At 35.8% G+C, this 20,655-nt stretch overlaps 1 protein-coding gene across 25 annotated transcripts in view; it reads left to right on the top strand.

Annotated features, from left to right (window-relative positions):
• Wdpcp (WD repeat containing planar cell polarity effector) overlaps positions 1–20,655 on the top strand; it is a 519,910-nt gene that overhangs the window by 271,646 nt on the left and 227,609 nt on the right. For 24 of the 25 annotated variants that reach the window (XR_013088670.2, XR_013088671.2, XM_076833808.2 and 21 more), the window contains one exon: positions 20,020–20,134. Coding sequence is in view for 23 of the 25 variants with exons in the window: in XM_076833808.2 (XP_076689923.2) it covers positions 20,020–20,134 (115 nt within the window). In the remaining 2 variants the exon portion in view is untranslated. The remainder of the gene's footprint in view (positions 1–20,019; positions 20,135–20,655) is intronic. The other variant, XM_076833818.2, reaches the window with a different exon arrangement.

The following is a 20,655-nucleotide window of genomic DNA, read 5'->3' as shown; positions in this document are numbered from 1 at the left end:
AATGTAGACAAAAATAGAGGAGGCCAAAGGGCTGATATCTTGGGTGCTCTAACATTTGGAGACTGGGGAGGTGGAAAAAGAAGGTGGATGATAACAAAGGGAATATGGTTCCCTGAAAAACAGGTTTCAAGAATAAAGTCAAGTGTTACTAGAATGCAAGATAGCAGTAACCAGATGCCTGAGATTGTCCATGGGGTGGGTAGCATGCGCGTCACTAGTGACCTAGATAAAAATAATTTCAGGGGATGGTGAAGGTAGAAGCCTGATTCAAAAGTATTTAAGAGAAAATGGAAAGAGAGAAATTAGGGGTTTAGAATATAACAATGGGTTTAAGGTTATAAAGGAAAATGGAGAAATAGGAAGAAGTGAAATTAAAAGAGATTTGAAGTTTTTCTTATTTACATGGAAGAAATTATAGATGCTGATAGGCTAATGAGTGTGGTTCTATAGAAAGGAGGGAAATCAGTGCAAGGAAAGGGAGAAATTAATTGCTGGAGCCAATGGCAAGGAAAAAAAAGAAAAGAAAAATACACCTACAAAGGAGATAGGGACAGAAAATAGATGCCTTATGCGATGATATCATTAACCTGTCCATCAGTGGGGACTGCTTAACTCTACACTTCTTGTTACGTGAGAAAACCAAGCTCACGTTTGTAATGTTTTTTGAAGTTCTGGGATACACAAGATAACATATGAAAACATTTCTGATTAACACAACATATTATTTAGAAATGTTGGGATAAAATAGAAGAACCTGTTAATATTTGAAAGTAGTTATCTTTGATGAGAAACTAGGGAGATAAGGCAGGAAATAGCTGTTTTGATTCTAAGTATTCTTTGACGGTTTAACAATTTATACATTCATTTCTTTATATCCTTTTAAAATGTACTCAGAGTATCAGTTTGGGTCTTGTAAAAAGCACATACCAAAATGGTACTGGTGGTACAAAAGATTTATAGAGGAGATAAGATAATGGGGAAGGAAGCAGAAGTAGGTCGGGAGAGCTGTTCAACATTGGGGCTGATCTGAAACTCTTGAAAGGAGAGGGAAGGAAGAAGGATTGGGTAGATAGAGCCATAAGCTGAAGCATGATGCTGAAAAAATTTCAGCTGAGCCAAATGTTGCTCCTTACAGGAGTTTTCTATTGAACAAAATTGGGCTGGTCCCATACCCCATTATCCTCAGTCATTGGCTGATATTCAACAGGGAAAGTGTAGCGTCCCATCAGTCAGCTATTCTCCTAGCCTTAGTTTTTCTTGAAGGAGCTCTGATTGGTTCATATTAAAGCCATCACACTCACAAAAGTTTACATTAAACATTTTATAAAAAATGTATGTGTGTGCCCCTGGTGGCTTGGGAGGCTAAGACAGGAGGATCTCGTTCATAGCCAGCCTCAGTAAGGCGAGGCGCTAAGCAACTCAGTGAGACTTTGTCTCTAAATAGAATACAAGGAGATCCAACATGGTGGCGGGCACTGAAAGATCAAGTCTCTGACCTCTTCAGCTGCGCTGGCATAGGGAGTCTTAAACCATCTAAATGCTGTTTGCTCAGGATCACTAGGCAATGCTGAGCTGATGTAGATCTGGGGCGAACAGTCTGGGCCTCTCAGAACACACACCGAGCCCGGATCGGCTGAATTCAAGCTCCCGTTCACCTGTATCTCACAGACAAACCGCTGTGACTCAGCACTAAACCATCCCGCTGAAACAACTGGTCGGCCCTTCTGAACCTGTGGAGGTTAATACTAACTGAGCCTGCATAGGCAGTGGCCACAGGATTGAGACGGGGCTTGGGAGAGCCAGTCAGGACCCACCCGTTGCATTGGTCACCCGGCAAAGGGAACGAACTGTCGCCATTTGCATGGGATACCACCATGGCAGAGAACTGACATCACCAGAATGCGGCGGAGGAGATAACTTCATTGAAACTGGTGGCGACAGGTGTGCAACCCCTTAGCCTTTCCTCTCCACACAGCGGGGAAACCTTAAGGGCCCCTCCCAGCTCTCCTGTAAGGGCCCCTCCCAGCTCTCCGGTGAGTTCGGTAGACCAAGGGAATCAGGAGTGGCGCGGGATGTGTGGCGCGGAATCCCTGGCTACCGCTCCCACCAGTGCTGACAACTGAGGTCTCTTGCACCAGCTACCAGGGGCGTAGCCACTGGAGGGCAAGCAAAATACCCTGAGGGTTCTCAGCCCCAAGCTCCACAAACTTAGGGTCTGAGGGAATGGCAAACAGGGAGAGTGTGCCCAGTCGTTCAAGAAAATAGGGCTCCTGGGAGCAGCAGACCTGGCGTGTAGCCAGTATTGTGGTGAGTGTCACTGGTGAGCGGGGCCTGGCTTGAGGAAAAGTGGGGAAGTAACTAGACACAAGAGAAGGCCCTAGGCACTCAGGATTGGAGACCCGCCCAGTCTGGGAGGAGGAGCTGCTGCAAAGTGATGGGTTCCTGCATATTGAGAGGAGAAGCTTGGCCTGGTGGGCACAGCTCCACCTACTGGAAGAGAAGTTAATCAAACTCTAAGACTGCATTTATTAAATTTTTTTTTATTTAGGTTTTTTTTTCATTCTCATGTTTTTAATTTTTAAATTTTTTTTAAAATAATTTTATTTGTTTTATTTTTTATTTTTATATTTTTTGATTATTTTTTAAAATTATTTTTTCTTTTTTTATTTTCTATTTTTTTCTTTTGTCTTTTCATTTCTTTTCAATTTTCTTATTCCCCCTTCCTTGAATTCTACCTGTTTACTCTCATTCTTTTTAGTGATTTCTTCCCTTCCCTTCTAATACTTTTCCTCCCAAGCATCAAATAAATTTATAGGAGTAAACAGTAACTCAGCAGTCAAACAGAACAAGAAGTAGCATGAGCAGCATGAAAAAGCAAGGAAGAAAAGGAGTACAAACAATGCAGGACAGCCTAAATATTCAGGAGGACCTAGAGGCATCAGAAAAATGGTCAAATAAAGAACTCAAGGAATACCTTAGACAGATGGAATGGAATGTTAAAGAGGATATGAGACAGCAAATTCAAACAATGAAAGAACACATTGAAAATGAATTACATAAACAGATAAAAGAAGTAAATAAGCATCTTTATCAGGAGATAGAGATTATAAAAAAATAAAACAATAATTCTAGAAATGAAGGAAACTATAAACCAAATTAAAAACTCAAATGAGAGTATCACTAACAGAGTGGAGCAAGTAGAAGCCAGAACGTCAGATAATGAAGACAAAATATATCATCTTGAAAAGAGTCTAGCCAACTCAAAGGCTGGTAAAAAATCACGAGAAAAACATCCAAGAGATATGGGACAACATAAAAAAACCAAACTTAATAGTCATCGGGATAGAGGAAGGTATAGTGGTTCAAACTAAGGGAATGAGCAACCTGCTGAATGAAATACTTAAAGAAAAATTTCCAGAAATAAAAAAGGAAATGGATATACAAATTGTAGATGCATACAGGATACCGAGCATACAAAATCACAGTAGACCAACGCCAAGACACATTGTTATGAAGATATCCAATATACAGAATAAAGAGAAAATATTAAAAGCTACAAGAGAAAGGAGGCAGATTACATTCAGGAGTAAACCAATAAGGTTAATAATGGATTTTTCATCACAGACGCTGAAAGTGAGAAGATCGTGGAACAACATATTTCAAACACTGAAAGACAATGGATGCCAACCAAGAATTCTGTATCCAGCAAAATTAAGCTTCAGGTATGACAACGAAATAAAAATCTTTCACGATAAACAAAAGTTAAAAGAATTTGCAGCCAGAAAACCAGCATTGCAAAGCATCTTGAGCAAAACACTACATGAGGAAGAAATGAAAAACAATAACCAAAACCAACAGTGGGAAGTACCTCAGTAAAGCCAGAGGGTGGGGGGAAAGCTAATCATGGAGAAACAAACCAAATTAAAAAAAAAAAAAGATAAATAATCAAACATGGCTGGAAATACAAACTATATATCAATAGTAACTCTAAGTTTAATGGCTTAAACTCTCCAATAAAACGACATAGGCTGGTAACTTGGATTAAAAATACAATTCCAACAATATGCTGCCTCCAGGAGACAAATCTGATTGGAAAAGACATACACAGACTGAAGGTGAAAGGTTTGGAAAAAGTATACCACGCACACGGTCCTCGTAAGCAAGCAGGGGTGGCCATCCTCATATCAGATAAAATCGACTTCAAGACTAAGTTAATCAAAAGGGATAAGGAAGGACATTATATACTGTTAAAAGGAACCATTCACCAACAAGACATAACAATTATCAATATTTATGCACCAAATAAGGGTGCTGCGACGTTCATAAAACAAACTCTCCTCAAGTTCAAGTATCAAATAGACCACAACCCAATAATTATGGGTGACTTCAACACACCTCTCTCACCATTGGACAGATTCTCCAAACAAAAGTTGAATAAAGAAACTATAGAACTCAATATCACAATCAATAACCTAGACTTAACTGACATATATAGAATATATCAACCATCATCAAGTGGATATACTTTTTTCTCAGTAGCACATGGATCCTTCTCAAAAATAGACCATATATTATGCCATAGGGAAACCCTCAGTAAATATAAAGGGGTGGAGATAATACCATGCATCTTATCTGATCATAATGGAATGAAACTGGAAATCAATGATAAAAGAAGGAAGGAAAAATCCTGCATCACCTGGAAAATGAACAATATGTTACTGAATGATCAATGGGTTACAGAAGACATAAAGGAGGAAGTCAAAAAATTCTTAGAGATAAATGAAAATACAGACACAACATATCGGAATCTATGGGACACAATGAAAGCAGTTTTAAGAGGGAAATTCATCGCCTGGAGGTCATTCCTCAAAAAAAGAAAAAAACCAACAAATAAATGAACTCACACTTCATCTCAAAGCCCTAGAAAAGGAAGAGCAAAATAATAGCAAATGTAGCAGAAGGCAAGAAATAATTAAAATCAGAGTGGAAATCAACGAAATTGAAACAAAAAAACTATTGAAAAATTTGACAAAACTAAAAATTGGTTTTTCGAAAAAATAAATAAGATCGACAGACCCTTAGCCATGCTAACAAAGAGAAGAGAGAGAACTCAAATTCCTAACATACGGGATGAAAACGGCAATATCACAACAGATGTTACAGAAATACAGAAGACAATTAGAAATTATTTTGAAAACGTATATTCCAATAAAATAGAAAATAGTGAAGACATCGATAAATTTCTTAAGTCATATGATTTGCCCAGACTGAGTCAGGAGGATACACACAATTTGAACAGACCAATATCAATGGATGAAATAGAAGAAGCAATCAAAAGACTACCAACCAAGAAAAGCCCAGGACCGGATGGGTATACAGCAGAGTTTTACAAAACCTTTAAAGAAGAATTAATACCAATACTTTTCAAGTTATTTCAGGAAATAGAAAAAATGGGAGCTCTTCCAAATTCATTCTATGAGGCCAACATCAACCTGGTTCCGAAACCAGACAAAGACACCTCAAAGAAAGAAAACTACAGACCAATATCTCTAATGAACCTAGATGCAAAAATCCTCAATAAAATTCTGTTGAATCGGATACAAAGGCACATCAAAAAAATTGTGCACCATGATCAAGTAGGATTCATTCCTGGGATGCAAGGATGGTTCAATATATGGAAATCAATAAATGTTATTCACCACATCAATAGACTTAAAGATAAGAACCATATGATCATCTCGATAGACACAGAAAAAGCATTCGACAAAGTATAGCATCCCTTTATGTTCAAATCTCTAGAAAAACTAGGGATAACAGGAACTTACCTCAACATTGTAAAAACTATCTATGCTAAGCCTCAGGCTAGCATCATTCTGAATGGCGAAAAATTGAAGGATTCCCTCTAAAATCTGGAACAAGACAGGGATGCCCTCTATCACCACTTCTATTCAATATAGTTCTTGAAACACTGACCAGAGCAATTAGACAGATGAAAGAAATTAAAGGCATAAAAATAGGAAAAGAAGAACTTAAATTATCACTATTTGCAGATGACATGATTCTATACCTAGCAGACCCAAAAGGGTCTACAAAGAAACTACTAGAGCTAATATATGAATTCAGCAAAGTGGCAGGATATAAAGTCAGTACACATAAACCAAAGGCATTTCTGTATATCAGCGACAAAACTTCTGAAACAGAAATGGGGAAAAACACCCCATTCACAATATCCTCAAAAAAATAAAATACTTGGGAATCAACCTAACAAAAGAAGTGAAAGATTTGTACAATGAAAACTACAGAACCCTAAAGAGAGAAATAGAAGAAGATCTTAGAAGATGGAAAAATATACCCTGTTCATGGATAGGCAGAACTAACATCATCAAAATGGCGATATTACCAAAAGTTCTCTATAGGTTTAATGCAATGCCAACCAAAATCCCAATGGCATTGCTTATAGAAATAGATAAAGCAATCATGAAATTCATATGGAAAAATAAAAGATCTAGAAGAGCAAAAGCAACTCTAAGCAGGAAATGTGAATCAGGTGGCATAGCGATACCAGATTTCAAACTATACTACAGAGCAATTGTAACAAAAACAGCTTGGTACTGGTACCAAAACAGGTGGGTGGACCAGTGGTACAGAATAGAGGACACAGAGGCTAATCCAAAAAGTTACAACTATCTTATATTTGATAAAGTTGCTAAAAGCATGCAATGGAGGAAGGATAGCATCTTCAACAAATGGTGCTGGGAAAACTGGAAATCCATATGCAACAAAATGAAACTGAATCCCTTTCTTTCGCCATGCACAAAAGTTAACTCAAAATGGATCAAAGAGCTTGATATCAAATCAGAGACTCTGCATCTGATAGAAGAAAAAGTTGGCTCCGATCTACATATTGTGGGGTTGGGCTCCAAAATTCCTTTATAGAATGCCCATAGCACAAGAGTTAATAACTAGAATCAACAAATGGGACTTACTCAAACTAAAAAATTTTTTCTCAGCAAGAGAAACAATAAGAGAGGTAAATAGGCAGTCTACATCCTGGGAACAAATCTTTACTCCTCACACTTCAGATAGAGCCCTAATATCCAGAGTATACAAAGAACTCAAAAAATTAAACAATAAGAAAACAAATAACCCAATCAACAAATGGGCCAAGGACCTGAACAGACACTTCTCAGAGGAGGACATACAGTCAATCAACAAGTACATGAATAAATGCTCACCATCTCTAGCAGTCAGAGAAATGCAAATCAAAACCACCCTAAGATACCATCTCACTCCAGTAAGATTTGCAGCCATTATGAAGTCAAACAACAAGTGCTGGCTTGGATGTGGGGAAAAGGGTTGACTTGTACATTGCTGGTGGGACTGCAAATTGGTGCGGCCAATTTGGAAAGCAGTATGGAGATTCCTGGGAAAGCTGGGAATGGAACCACCATTTGACCCAGCTATTGCCCTTCTCGGACTATTCCCTGAAGACCTTAAAAGAGCGTACTATAGGGACACTGCTACATCGATGTTCATAGCAGCACAATTCACAATAGCTAGACTGTGGAACCAACCTAAATGTCCTTCAGTAGATTAATGGATTGAAAAAATGTGGCATTTATACACAATGGAGTATTACTCTGCACTAAAAAATGACAAAATCATGGAATTTACAGGGAAATGGATGGCATTAGAGCAGATTATGCTAAGTTAAGCTAGCCAATTCCTAAAAAACAAATGCCAAATGTCTTCTTTGATATAATGAGAGCAACTAAGAATAGAGCAGGGAGGAAGAGCAGGAGGAAAAGATTAACATTAAACAGAGACATGAGGTGGGAGGGAAAGGGAGAGAAAAGGGAAATTGCATGGAAATGGAAGGAGACCCTCAATGTTACACAAAATTACATATAAGAGGTTGCGAGGGGAATGGAAAAAAACACAAGGAGAGAAATGAATTACAGTAGATGGGGTAGAGAGAGAAGATGGGAGGGGTGGGGAGGGGGGATAATAGAGGATAGGAAAGGTAGCAGAATACAACAGTCACTATTACGGCATCATGTAAAAATGGATGTGTAACCGATGTGATTCTGCAATCTGTATTTGGGGTAAAAATGGGAGTTCATAACCCACTTTAATCTAATGTATGAAATATGATATGTCAAGAGCTTTGTAATGTTTTGAACAACCAATAAAAAAAATCAGCCAAGCATCTCTGAAAAATGGAAAAGCAGACTCTGTATCCAAGTGATTAGAGAAATAGTCTAGTCCTAAATTTATTTACAAAAGGCAGAGGATGTAAGGGAGGCACAATGGGCGAGGTTAATTAATTAACAAGCTATAGGTGGAAAAGAATGAAAGACCCTTTGACATTCAAAAAAATTAAAAAAAAAAATAAACAGAATACAAAATAGGGCTGGGGATGTGGCTCAGTGGTTGAGTGCCCGTGAGTTGAATCCCTGGGACCCCCGCCCCCCCCCCCCACACACACAAAAAAAGAGTGTGTGCTTTTGCACTACATACAACACTATAGGAATTTTAATGTTCAACTAGTGAGCTTAATATCTTGTCCTAATAATTACTCTTGTTTAGTCAAAAAAATTCACTCCTTTCTTAGAAAGATAGAAAAAAATAATTTGTTTTTACTTAACAACTTGAATCCAAAGTTTGATGACCTGTGATAATCTACTGATGCATCAGTTGTTTACATTTTAGAACCCAGTTTTTAAACATGCTTATGACAGAAAATTTTCATTCTCTTTATAATAATGTGTCTTTGTATCATCAATGAACATTTCCTTTCTATTCTCTTCATAAATGGTTCTTTCTTCTCTTTTATTTACTGTTTTCAGTTTAAAACATTTCTCTGAAGAAACTCATAACTTCTTGGCTCTACCCTTGGCATTCATATTTAACAATGCTCTGGAAGCTTCAAGGTATTTTGCCTCAAAGGAAGTCAGTTGACGACAACGGGCTTTAGCTGGGGTTGTGGCTCAGTGGTAGAGCACTTGCCTTGCATGTGTGAGACACTGGGTTCAGTTCGCAGCACCACATATAAATGAATAAAATAAAGGTCTACCAACAGCTCAAAAAATATTAAAAAAACACTACAGGTTTCCCTTACATATTCTATTTAATTGTAAATACATGTAAAGTTAAATGAGTTCAAAATGTGAATAATTTAATTTTCCCCTGTTGATTTCCATATGTGTTTTACAAAGTAGAAATAAATATGAGAAATTTATCTAAGTTTTAAATACAAAGTTAATAGAGAGTAAAGTAATGGGAAGACTTCATTCATTATACTTGAATATTTGTACTTATTTTTTATATAAAAACCTAAGTGACTTATTTTAAATGTAGAACATTGTATTAGATACACAGGTTGAAGTGTGCCAGATAGAAATGTGTGTACAAACTAAGCATTTAAAGTTGAGCATGATATTTGAGAATACTGTGTTATAAAAGTGTCAGTGCTAACTGATAGAAAGCTTCAGGGCTTTTTTGCCAAATTTTAATTTATGCCTCTTAGTTTTTTAAAAAAATATTTTTAATTGTAGGTGGACATATCCCTAAATTTATTTTTATGTGATGCTGACGTTACTTCAGTTATCGGTGCCAGTGTTTATTTAGCTATGAAATGATGGTAAAAATATCCAACTCATAGGTTTATTATACGAATTAATTTTACACATGTGAAATATTTAGAACAATGTCTGGCACAGATACTGCATTCTGAAGAAATACATTTAATCTGTATGTCAACTCAAACTCTCCAACAACTCTGACAGTTTTTTATTTATTTATTTATTTATTTTTTTTCATCTTTCATACATTTGATTCATGTGAGTTATGCTTTTCCATTTTTACCCCAAATACAAATTGCAGAATCACATCAGTTATACATTCACAATGTTTACATAATGCCATATTAGTGACTGTTGTATTCTGCTGTCTTTCCTATCCCCTACTATCCCCCCTCCTCTCCCCTCCCATCTTCCCTCTCTACCTCATCTGTTGTTGTTCCATTCTCTCCCTCCCCCCCTTTCCCCTCACAACCTCATATATGTGATTTCGTATAACGATGTGGTTTTCCTTCCGTTTCCATGCAATTTCCCTTCCCTCTCCCTTTCCCTCCCTTCATTTGTCTCAGTTTAATGTTAATCTTTTTCTCAATAGATGAATGGATAAAAAAAATGTGGCATCTATACACAATGGAGTATTATGCAGCACTAAAAAATGACAAAATCATAGAATTTGCAGGGAAATGGATGGCATTAGAGCAGATTATGCTAAGTGAAGCTAGCCAATCCTTAAAAAACAAATGCCAAATGTCTTCTTTGATTTAAGGAGAGCAACTAAGATCTGACAGTTTTTTTAATTAAAAAATTATTATAAAAACACATAATATAAAATTTATCATCTTAATCATTTTTAAGTGTCTGATTCAATTAAGTATGTTCACATTTTTGTAAAACAGATGTTTAGAACATTTTTATCTTGTAAAACTCAAACTGTACCCATTAAACAACAGCTCCCCTGAGCTCCTAGTAACCATCATTATATTTTCTGTTTTACAATTCCACCAACAGTACAAAATGATTCCAATTTCTCCATATCCTCAACAACATTGATTTAGTTATTTTATCACTCTAAATCATTACTATCCTGATGGGTGTAAAGTATTATCTTCTAATTTTGATTTGCCTTTCTATAATGGTTAGTAATATTTTTGCATGTACTTATTAGGAGTTTGTATGTAATCTTTTCAGAACTATCTCTGCAAGTCTTTTGCCAATTTCTTTTTTTTTTCTCTTCCCTTCTACTCCTTCTTTCTTTTTTCTTCAGTACTGAGGATTGAACCCAGGGCCTCTTGCATGATAGGCAAGCACTCTGCCCTGAGCTATACTCCCAGTCCTTCCATTTATCCGTTGGGTTATTTGATTTTTTGTTGTTGTGGTGGTGATGGTTCTAGTGGTTGTTGAATTATAGACATTCTTTATATATTTTGAAGATTAGCCCCTTTTCAGCAATATGATATGCAAAAGTTTCCCCATTGTATAGTTTACCTTTTCATTCAGTTGAGTGTGCCTTTTGATACACAGATGTTTTTATGTTTGATATAGCCTCATTTGTCCGTTTTTGATGTTGTTCCCTGTGCTTTTGGTGTCCTATCCCAGAAATCATTGCCAATTCTGATATCATGAAGCTTTTACTCTACATTTTCTTTTTGGAAGTTTTATAGTTTTGGGTTTTAACATTTTATATTTTTACTCCATTTTGAGTTAATGTTTGTATATTGTGTGAGGTTCAGCTTTGTTCTTTCATATGTGGGTATTCAGTTTTCTAGTACCATGTGTACCATTTGTCTTTCCCCTTTGAATGGTCTTGGTACCGTTGTTGAAAATCATTTGACCATGTATGTGAAGGTTTACCTCTGGAACAGAATATATTCCATTGATTTATGGGTTTTTCTTAGCCAGTACCACACCATTTTTGATTACTATAGCTTTGTAATATGTTTTGAAATCAGGAAATGTTAAGTCCCTCAGTTTTGTTCTTTTCAGTCATTTTTGTTATTGAGGGTCGATTGACATTCCTAGTGAGCTTTTGAATAGGCTCCACTCTTTTCCATTTAAATAAATAAGCGCAGTTCTTATTCAATCCCACATCCCCTCCCCTCCAGGTACTACCTTTTCCTTCTGAATCATATTTCTCAAAAGAATTGTCTGTATTTGGAGTCCATTTCTTATTGTTTACTCAGCATTCAATCAACTTTCTTCTTCTTCTGTATTTGACACATATTCTATCAATTTGTTTCTGCGTTGTTCACCATCAGATTTCCATCTCCCAAGAGGGCATTTATCAAATGTTTGAGAGGAGACATTGTAAAACTCACCAGAGATATTTTGTGAATTTTTTTCACTTTAATCAACATTTTAAAAAATTTTTAATTGAAAAAGTAACTGTTAATCTTTATGGTAACAGTGTTATGTTTTGATGTATTTATACATTGGAGAGTGATTAAACAAATCAAACTAGCAAATCTGTTACCTCATATTTATCATTTTTTGTGGTGAAAACATTTAAAAACTACTTGGAGCAATTTTGGGATTTGTAGCGTTTGTCTGTGTCTGACTAAATGTTCTCCAAGTCCATTCATGTTGTCCCAAATGACAGAATTTCTTTCCCTTTTAAATCCGAATAATATTTCATCACGTATATATACCACATTTTCTTTATGTGATCATTTTTAGTTTTGGATATTTTTTGTTTTGGTTTCTACTTTAACTAAAAGCAATAGTAACAGTTTAACAATATTCAACTCTTAAGAAGTTTCTGTTGTGCTTAAACCTACCATAATCCTCTATGGGATACATTAGGAAGATTAAGGGTGAGTGTGTGTATACATGTGTGTATATGTGTGTGTGTGTGTAAGTAAGTAAACTCAGGAAGTGCTATTGTTAGTCTTGAAGATGGACCAATTATGTGAAAAGTTTCTAAGGTTTCTGAAGGGTTGTAAAAGATTATTATTTCATGCTTTAGGAAACACTCTTATGCTTATGCTACTTTAATATGGATTATAGAGAAGGAGACTTGCAAGGTATAAAGGTCAGTTGTTGAGTAAGTTCCAATAAAAGAGACTAGACAAGGAAGTATATTTAAAATGGTAGGCCTGAGGTAAATGGAAGAGACCCAGTAGAATTTACTGGTGAATTTGGATCTTTGTAGGTAAAAGAGAGCAATTAAAAATGGAAATCTCAAAACAAACACCTTTCATGTGTTAAAATTTAAAATAATAGATAATCTCCAGTAATTGTAACATGGAACACAGCACAAACATATATAGTAAAAAGCAAACGTTCCCCCCCACCCCAAACTCATTTCCCTCTCCAGTGGTAATTTTGGTTAGTAGCTTGACTTATATCCTTCTTCAAACATTCATCTGTGTATGTGTGCATATAAATCCATATTTTAAAAATAAATGGAATCATACATATTATTCTATAACTAGCTTCACACAACAATAGATAGTACATCTGCCAGTTATATACAGTTAATTCCTTTTTCCCCCTAGTACTGGGGAATAGACTCAGGATCTCATGCATGCTAAACAGGTGCTTTACCATTGAGTTGCTGCTACAGCCCCTACCTCCATATTTTTAATAAGTGCTCACTAATCCATAGTTTAGATGTAGCATACTTTACAATTATTGTCGATATCATTAGTAAATAAGAAAATTGGACATGGATGAATAATCAAGGCAATATATACTTTCTGACTCTTCAGAAACACATTTGTACCCTCTTTTTAAAGCCATAAAATAAGAAATATATTTGTGACCAGATATTTTAAGAGCTTATTTTAAAAGTTTTATAGAAAATTACCAAGTAACACCCAAACATTAAAAAGAAATCCCTAATATGAACTTTTTAAAAAAATCTATAAACCAAGAAGTTAAATTTGATGCCTTCTAGCTCCTGATTCTGTGATGTGCCTACTACCAGCAGTTTTGAGCTTATTCTTTCTGACATTTTTGTGTTTATACAATCTCATTATGCATATGTGAACACATACCACACTTGTTTTTTTCTAGTAAAATGAGATTATGCTGCTTTGTAGATCTATAACTTAAAAATTGTGTAGATCTATAACTTAAAAATTAGTTGCTTTACAATGTATCTTGGATTTGAGCAGAAAATTTCTGATTAATTGAACTTATCTATCTCTTATGTTATCTCTATTTATTTTCTTGTACTAACAACATTCACAATAGCCAAACTCAGCAGCAACTGATTTATTAACTGGAATGGTAATTTATCAATTTATAATGTGAGATATTTATCTGATATCGTAGACATTGCTCATTTGCTTGGGGCATTCCCACCTGATGGATGAATTACTCAAGAGTCTAAATTATAGATAAGAAAGCTGATTGGTGAGCAGAGAATTAGAACAAAAGCAAGGAGATGTTCTAACAGGATATTTCTAGCATGCTCAGGTAGCTCTATGTCTTACCCTGGAGCTCTTTCTATCTTGACAACTGGCATTAGTCATCAGAGTCATAGCCTTGAACATGGCTAGAGACACAAAGCAGGTTTGCTTCAGGGTCCTTATCTGGGTTGTGCACTGCCCACCTCTCCATTTGACACATCTGGCCAGGTCTTCATTTATGACAAAAGGCAGCTTAATCACATTACCCTTCCTTTATGTGAGAAAAGTATGATTAGAATTTGAGGAGCTCTCAAATCTGCTTGATGGAAACATGGAAAACATGTTGACCTCCACAGTAACGCATTTACAAGCACTCTTCAGATGAGGTTCTGAAGAGGTGGCTAACATGGAGAGCTGTAATTATCACAACATCCCAAACATTGACAACTGTCCCTGGTGACCAAAATCATTTCTTGTTGAGAACCATTGGCTTAGAGTGAAGAAAAGATCCAGAGAAAGGGAAACCAGATGGCATGTTGCATGGAAGTCAACATAGTTAAGGATGTCAGTTCCTCACTGACAGGGAGAGTATAGAAATGGTATTAGCAGACCTGGTCTTTGCTTTCCTACTAATTATGCGACCTTTGATTAGTTGCTTTACTCTTCTGATTGGGAATTAGTATAAGAATTAATCTTACTTTTTTAGCTTTCCTATTTATTGTGTACTAAATTTATACTGGCATTTTTACATTCATTATAGTGTAAGTCTTTTGTAAATTATGTTATGAAATATAATGTTTTATATCATCTGGTATGTCTTCCTGTTCATTTCTTGCCACTTATTTTACCCTTTTAGATATAAAAACTACTGATAGATGTAAAGCTTACCTTTTGATCTTTTTGTGATTTTGACCATGATTACAAATATTTTTCTTGGAATGATCGCTTTTCCTTACGTAAACACACAGAATTAAAATGTAGCATTATTTGTTTTATGATGATAATAATTAATAAAATGAAATTTGTTAAATTGAAATAAACTTATCAGGCAGCTACATTTCTAGATATGAATGTGTTCCATATATCAAATAACGTTACACAGCTCTTTGAGAAACTACACAACTAACACTTCTCTTTCCAGAAAAATACCTGTTTATTTCTTAAAGTCAGTTCTGAATAGTGAATCCATTTGATTTTTTTCATCCTTGTCTTAGCTACATTTACTTTTGTCTCACTACTTTAATGGATTAGTCAGACATGGTTTTCCTCTACACTCAATAAATGTTTGCTGAATGAAGGAATAAATTACAGAGAACATATTCGCTCTTTTCTAGCAAATTATCTGCTAAAATTATCAGTGATTCTAGTCTTCATTATAGATTTCCCTGTGTAAAATTGTTAATATCTGTGGTTTTCTGAGTTTCTCTGGAATTCATCCAATGGATTGGATTTTAAGGGAGTATGAGGTACCATTATCATGCAAATTCACTGGGCCTCTAGGAAAGTGGCTCTATCATACTCTATTTTCTCAAACCCTAGAATTTACTCCCAGCATCTTGATTACTTGTTGACTCTCTAGATTGTAATATTTAATACTACTGTCTCCCACATGGATCTTAATGATCTCATGGGATCAGTCTTGGCTGTCCACCCATCATGGATTGAGCATATCACCCATTGTTGATTTTTAGTACTGACCATGAATGCCTTTCCTTATCATTTCTACCCATGTGTGATAATAATCACATGAATTGTGGGGCGGGGGTCTTTCTTAAATAGTGAAAATATTGATTCAATGGTCACTGTTGATCACTATTGTAAAAGAGCTTATTCACAATTACTTGTACCAGTTCGTCAATACTTGATACCAGGTGTGGTGTGTTTCTTTTCTTTGTATGTTCCAAGCTACCTCTTCTAAGAAGCAGTCCTCTATCCTAACTAAAGCCACGTCTCTAAAATGAGATCTTCTGTATTCTACACATCTTCTACCAATTTGTTTCTGCCTTGTGTACCATCAGTTTTCCATCTGTATATTTGGTACACAGAAAGGTACTCACATAGTTTTTGAACTATTGAGTGGATGAAATAGACATTTTTGTTTATATTCTGATTTGATAAATGATGTAATCTTAATTTTCTGTTTCTTCTCAAAGTACCAGTTTACTTCCAATTAAGTACTCACTCTAAGCACTGTAGACTCCAACTTTGGCAAGAGAAACCAATTTGAAGAGCCATCCAAAGAACCTTAGAATCATTTCCGAGTTTCTTAAAGAGAAAACACACCTCTCTGGTATAAGCTCATTGAAGAAAATGAGAAGGAGGAAATGATACAGTCATTTCCTGGAAGGATGTCAGAGAAAACAAGTCTCTGTTCCTATTCTGCCTTAGTTGTCTCCTACATAACAAACATTGTTCAAGTTGAGACAATGTTGGGAAATCCCACTGGCCTTCTCATCCTTTCATCCTCAGGGCTCTTCTCAAGCTCATATCTGCTTTAGAGGTGCCTCCCTTTCCACTTAGCCTGCTCTTTTTCATTTTTTCTGAGTTTTCAGAATCCTGAAACCTCTTGCCATTGGAATAGGACACTATCTTGGTGTCCTTCATCCTTCTTGTCCTAATAAATCTCACACAGGCCTTTTCCTTTTTGGAGGCTTTAAAGACTAACCACTTTGGGAAAACAGGCAGAGGTGAGACTAGCACCTTTCTGTCTGGGCTGGAATATTCTTTTTGAGTTTCAGACTATTTTTTTTCCTATCTCTACTTATCTCCTTTACTACCTCCAGGAGTGTCTTTGGCACCAGAACTTGGAAATCTCATGCTTCCCCACAGGGTATTTTATAAAATGCATTAATTGGCTTATTAATTTATGTATTTCTTCATATTCCAAAATCTGGTATCAGGGATGCCTTTAGCCACAGAACATTTTGAGAGCTCTGAAATGGTGGACATACCTTTATCATAACAGGTGCCCAGATTCAGTTTCAGTAAGAAGAATAACCTGATCTTTTAAAATGTCTAAAGTTGGGATACCCCAGAGTTCATATGTTGGATCCCGCCCCACATTTCCTAAGAGCTTGCCCATTTTCATGACTTTAAATACTACCTTTCTATTGTTAATAACTCCCAAATATACATATCTAGTCCCCACTCACAATAATTTCTGATTTTCTATTGGATATGTCCAGTTATTTCCATTCCCATAATCTGAATTTTTTTTCTCCTCTAACGTTCCTTATCTCACTAACCTGGTTGCAGAGACCAAAAACTTTGAGTCTTTCCCTTACAGGCCTCATCCAACCCTTCAGCAAGTTCTAGTGGATACTCTTTAAAATATATCTCAAATATGTCCACATATCATTTCTCCCAGCAATACTGTTCTGGTTCAAGTCATCATCTTCTTCTACTGCAGTAGCCTTTTAATGGTCTTTTTTCTTCCACCCTTGCCCTGCCCCTCTTTAAAACATAAATTAGTTTGTAATTCTCTGCTGTATATAGCCCACTAGCTTCTCATCAACAAGGTCCAATCTGTGAGTCTTGACTATGTCTCTACCTTTTTCCTCTGTGAATATTCCTCTCCCTCATTTCCCTCCAGGGGTACTGGCCTACTTTTCTTCAGTCACTCAGATACATTCAAACCTGAGTTTTTGCATTTACTGTTTGCCTTGAACTCCCTTTCTGCAATCATTTGTATGGTTTGTTCCTTCTCTTATTTGGATCTGTACTCAAATGTCATTTCCTCTTGGAGGCTGTTATTTCTTTAATTAATCATCCTGTTTAAAATAGCATCCTCCCCAAAATTCTGAACTTACTGTGTTTTTTCTCCATGGTTCTTATCACTATCTAATACTATATTATCTATGTCCACACTCAAATGAGGACAGAGAAGGTAAGGGAATTGTCAGTTTTGTTCATTATTCTATCCTTAGCACTCAGAACAGTGCCTGGCTCATAACAGTGTGCTAAATTTATATATATATCTGTAGGTGAATGAATGAATACATGGATAAGTGACTGAACTTAGACTTTGAGAAAGATTCTGAAGGAATGTTCAAGACCCACAGTGCCCAAGTAGTGCCCAAGTTGCTCTTATCTCCATGTGCAGATGGATTATCTAATGAAGAGTTAGTTATGATTTTTTTCTCCAAATATATATTGAGCACCTACTGTATATCTGGCATTATACTAGGCATTAATGATACAAAGATAAACATAGCCTAACCAATGTGCATAAGGAAGTAGGAGTCAATGAATAATTAGGAAAAGAAGTGCTTAGGAGTATAAGATATAAATTTTTTTTTTTTAAAGAGAGAGTGAGAGAGAGAGGGGAAGAGAGAGAGAGAGAATATTTTTAATATTTATTTTTCAGTTTTCAGCGGACACAGCATTTTTCTTTGTATGTGGTACTGAGGATCGAACCCGGGCCGCACGCATGCCAGGTGAGCGCGCTACCACTTGAGCCACATCCCCAGCCCCAGATATAAATTTTTAGTAGATAAAAATTAACAGAAAAGGACAGGTGTAGCTCAGTCATGGAGCAGTTGCCTAGCATGCACGAGGCCCTGGATTCAATCCCCAGCACTGAAAAAAAAGAAGGGAAGAAGAATCTGTTGAGAGAGGAAGCTAGATATGAAAGATCATCCTAAAATTGCCTGAGAAGGAAAAATTTGGGAAGTGAAGACCACATGCTGTTTTGCTGTGAGGAATTCCCATAGGGATTCTGTCAGCATTTGCCATCAAGACATCATGCAGGGATGCATGCAATTCAGTGGAGATTAATTAGTTTGTGAAGTATTTTGAAACTCCTGGAACAAATGTGCCTTCTCTTACTAGTCTCTGAAACTTCATAACAAAGATTAAGTCTTCTTACCCTGCCTGCCTTAGCTCTTATAGAAGCATTAACATGAAATAAGATAGTGCATCTGTTGATAAGGACAAAGATTCTAACACTGTATATAAAGGGACCCCCTTCAGTTTCTTTTCTGATTCATACACTTGAAATCTGTTGGGCAGTGGTAGAATAGTAGGCTTTCTTTCTAGAACCCTGGTCCCCAGTGCTGCTTGTCTTTCACACGGGTCTAAATATGTCTTAACATGGAATCATCCTCTCTAGCTAGGACACGAAGCCTAGGTGGGTGGGGAATTCCCCTGTTTTATTTAAATCATAGTTTTCTTTTCGTTTGGCTAGCATATTCATGATTAGTTTACTGACAATTGGGTTTTTTTTCTTCTTATACCATATGCTATTCCATGATTCATCAGCTTTGAGTCTGTTGCCTTGAAGGTGAAACAATTTCTTCCAATGTTGATATTTCAAAATCTCATGGATAACAAGCAGATGCATATGCATAGTCCTTTCAGAAGTTTTAAACATTTGGAGATGAATGAATTATGCTGCCACAAATGGAAAGAAGCAGTATAAACTTATAATTTTGATATCCAGTCATCTTTTGTTGGGTGATTGCTTAAACACTGATTTTGATAAAATCTGGAAGCTTTATTATATTATTCTCTCCTTGTGAAATTGTTTATGGTAGGTGTTATTATTTTTAAAATTTAGAATTTTACTTAATTGTCTTGATTTACATGCATTATGTTAGACTGACAAGATTTTTATTTTTGGAAATAAATAGGATTTAAATTCCAAATAAATCAACATTAGCTGTTTATATTGTAATAGTGGCTTCTTTTATATATGTAATGTATAACAATGACTGTTCAAACCTCAAGAAATATTCTTTTGGTATCTGATACAGAAAACCTTTAAAATATTTTAGTAGAATATACTATGTTTTATGAAAGGCAAAACAAAACAGTTATTTCTGCCTGAATATTACATATTTAGAAGATTAAGCTTCTAATAAACATGCACTAAGATTTCTGCATATAGCTTTAATCAATGTACTTAGTGTTTTGCATCATTTAGCCACCTGTCTCTTTTTTACTAAGAATGTCTGTGATTATTTTTCAGTGAACAAAATTTCATGATTTCATGGTGTAAATAACTGTATAAGTTTTACATTTGGAGAAAGATTTTTAAGATTCTAATTCTTAGCATGTCTTCCTTTCTCCCCCTTACCTGATTTTAGCTCCTCTTTGGTTCAGGTGTACTGGTGTCCCTAAGTCTTTCTGGGCCGCAGCTGGAGAAAGTGGTGATTGACAGAAGCCTGGTGGGGAAGCTCATCTCAGACACCATCAGTGATGGTAATTACCCCCATGTGCAAATCAATTGCCTACATTAACAGTGGGGCAGGAGAAATAGTGTGTCAACAGGTAGACTAATTATTACCACTGGGGACTTGCAAACACAACAAGTAATTGCTTGTAATAGCATACTTACAACCCCTGGGACCAATACAAGTTTGAACTAATATTAAATATCAATGTTTTTTTCTTGTCAAGTGTTAGACTCATATTCTGAGTATTTTTCAGTCTTCCTTTAAAAAAAAAACCTTATTTTTAAAATAGGTTTTTTTCTATTCTTTCAAAATTATTCCTCTGTTACTGACATTTCAAATATTTTCATATCGAAATTAATTTTGAATAAATAACACAAATATGTCTACACAGCCACCAGTTGAAAAAAGATCATAAGTGATTTGGCTCTTAACAGAAAGATTCTTTGTTATTAAAACCTATGAATACTATATTTTGGGAGATGTGAGGCTATATTTTCTAAGTATTAAAAATCAGTGCTATTCTGGGAGTGTAGCTCAGTGATCAAG

The sequence above is a fragment of the Callospermophilus lateralis genome, chromosome 14, assembly GCF_048772815.1.
Source record: "Callospermophilus lateralis isolate mCalLat2 chromosome 14, mCalLat2.hap1, whole genome shotgun sequence".
In the NCBI taxonomy this organism is placed as follows: domain Eukaryota; kingdom Metazoa; phylum Chordata; class Mammalia; order Rodentia; family Sciuridae; genus Callospermophilus; species Callospermophilus lateralis.
This window is presented reverse-complemented; position numbering and strand designations above follow the sequence as displayed.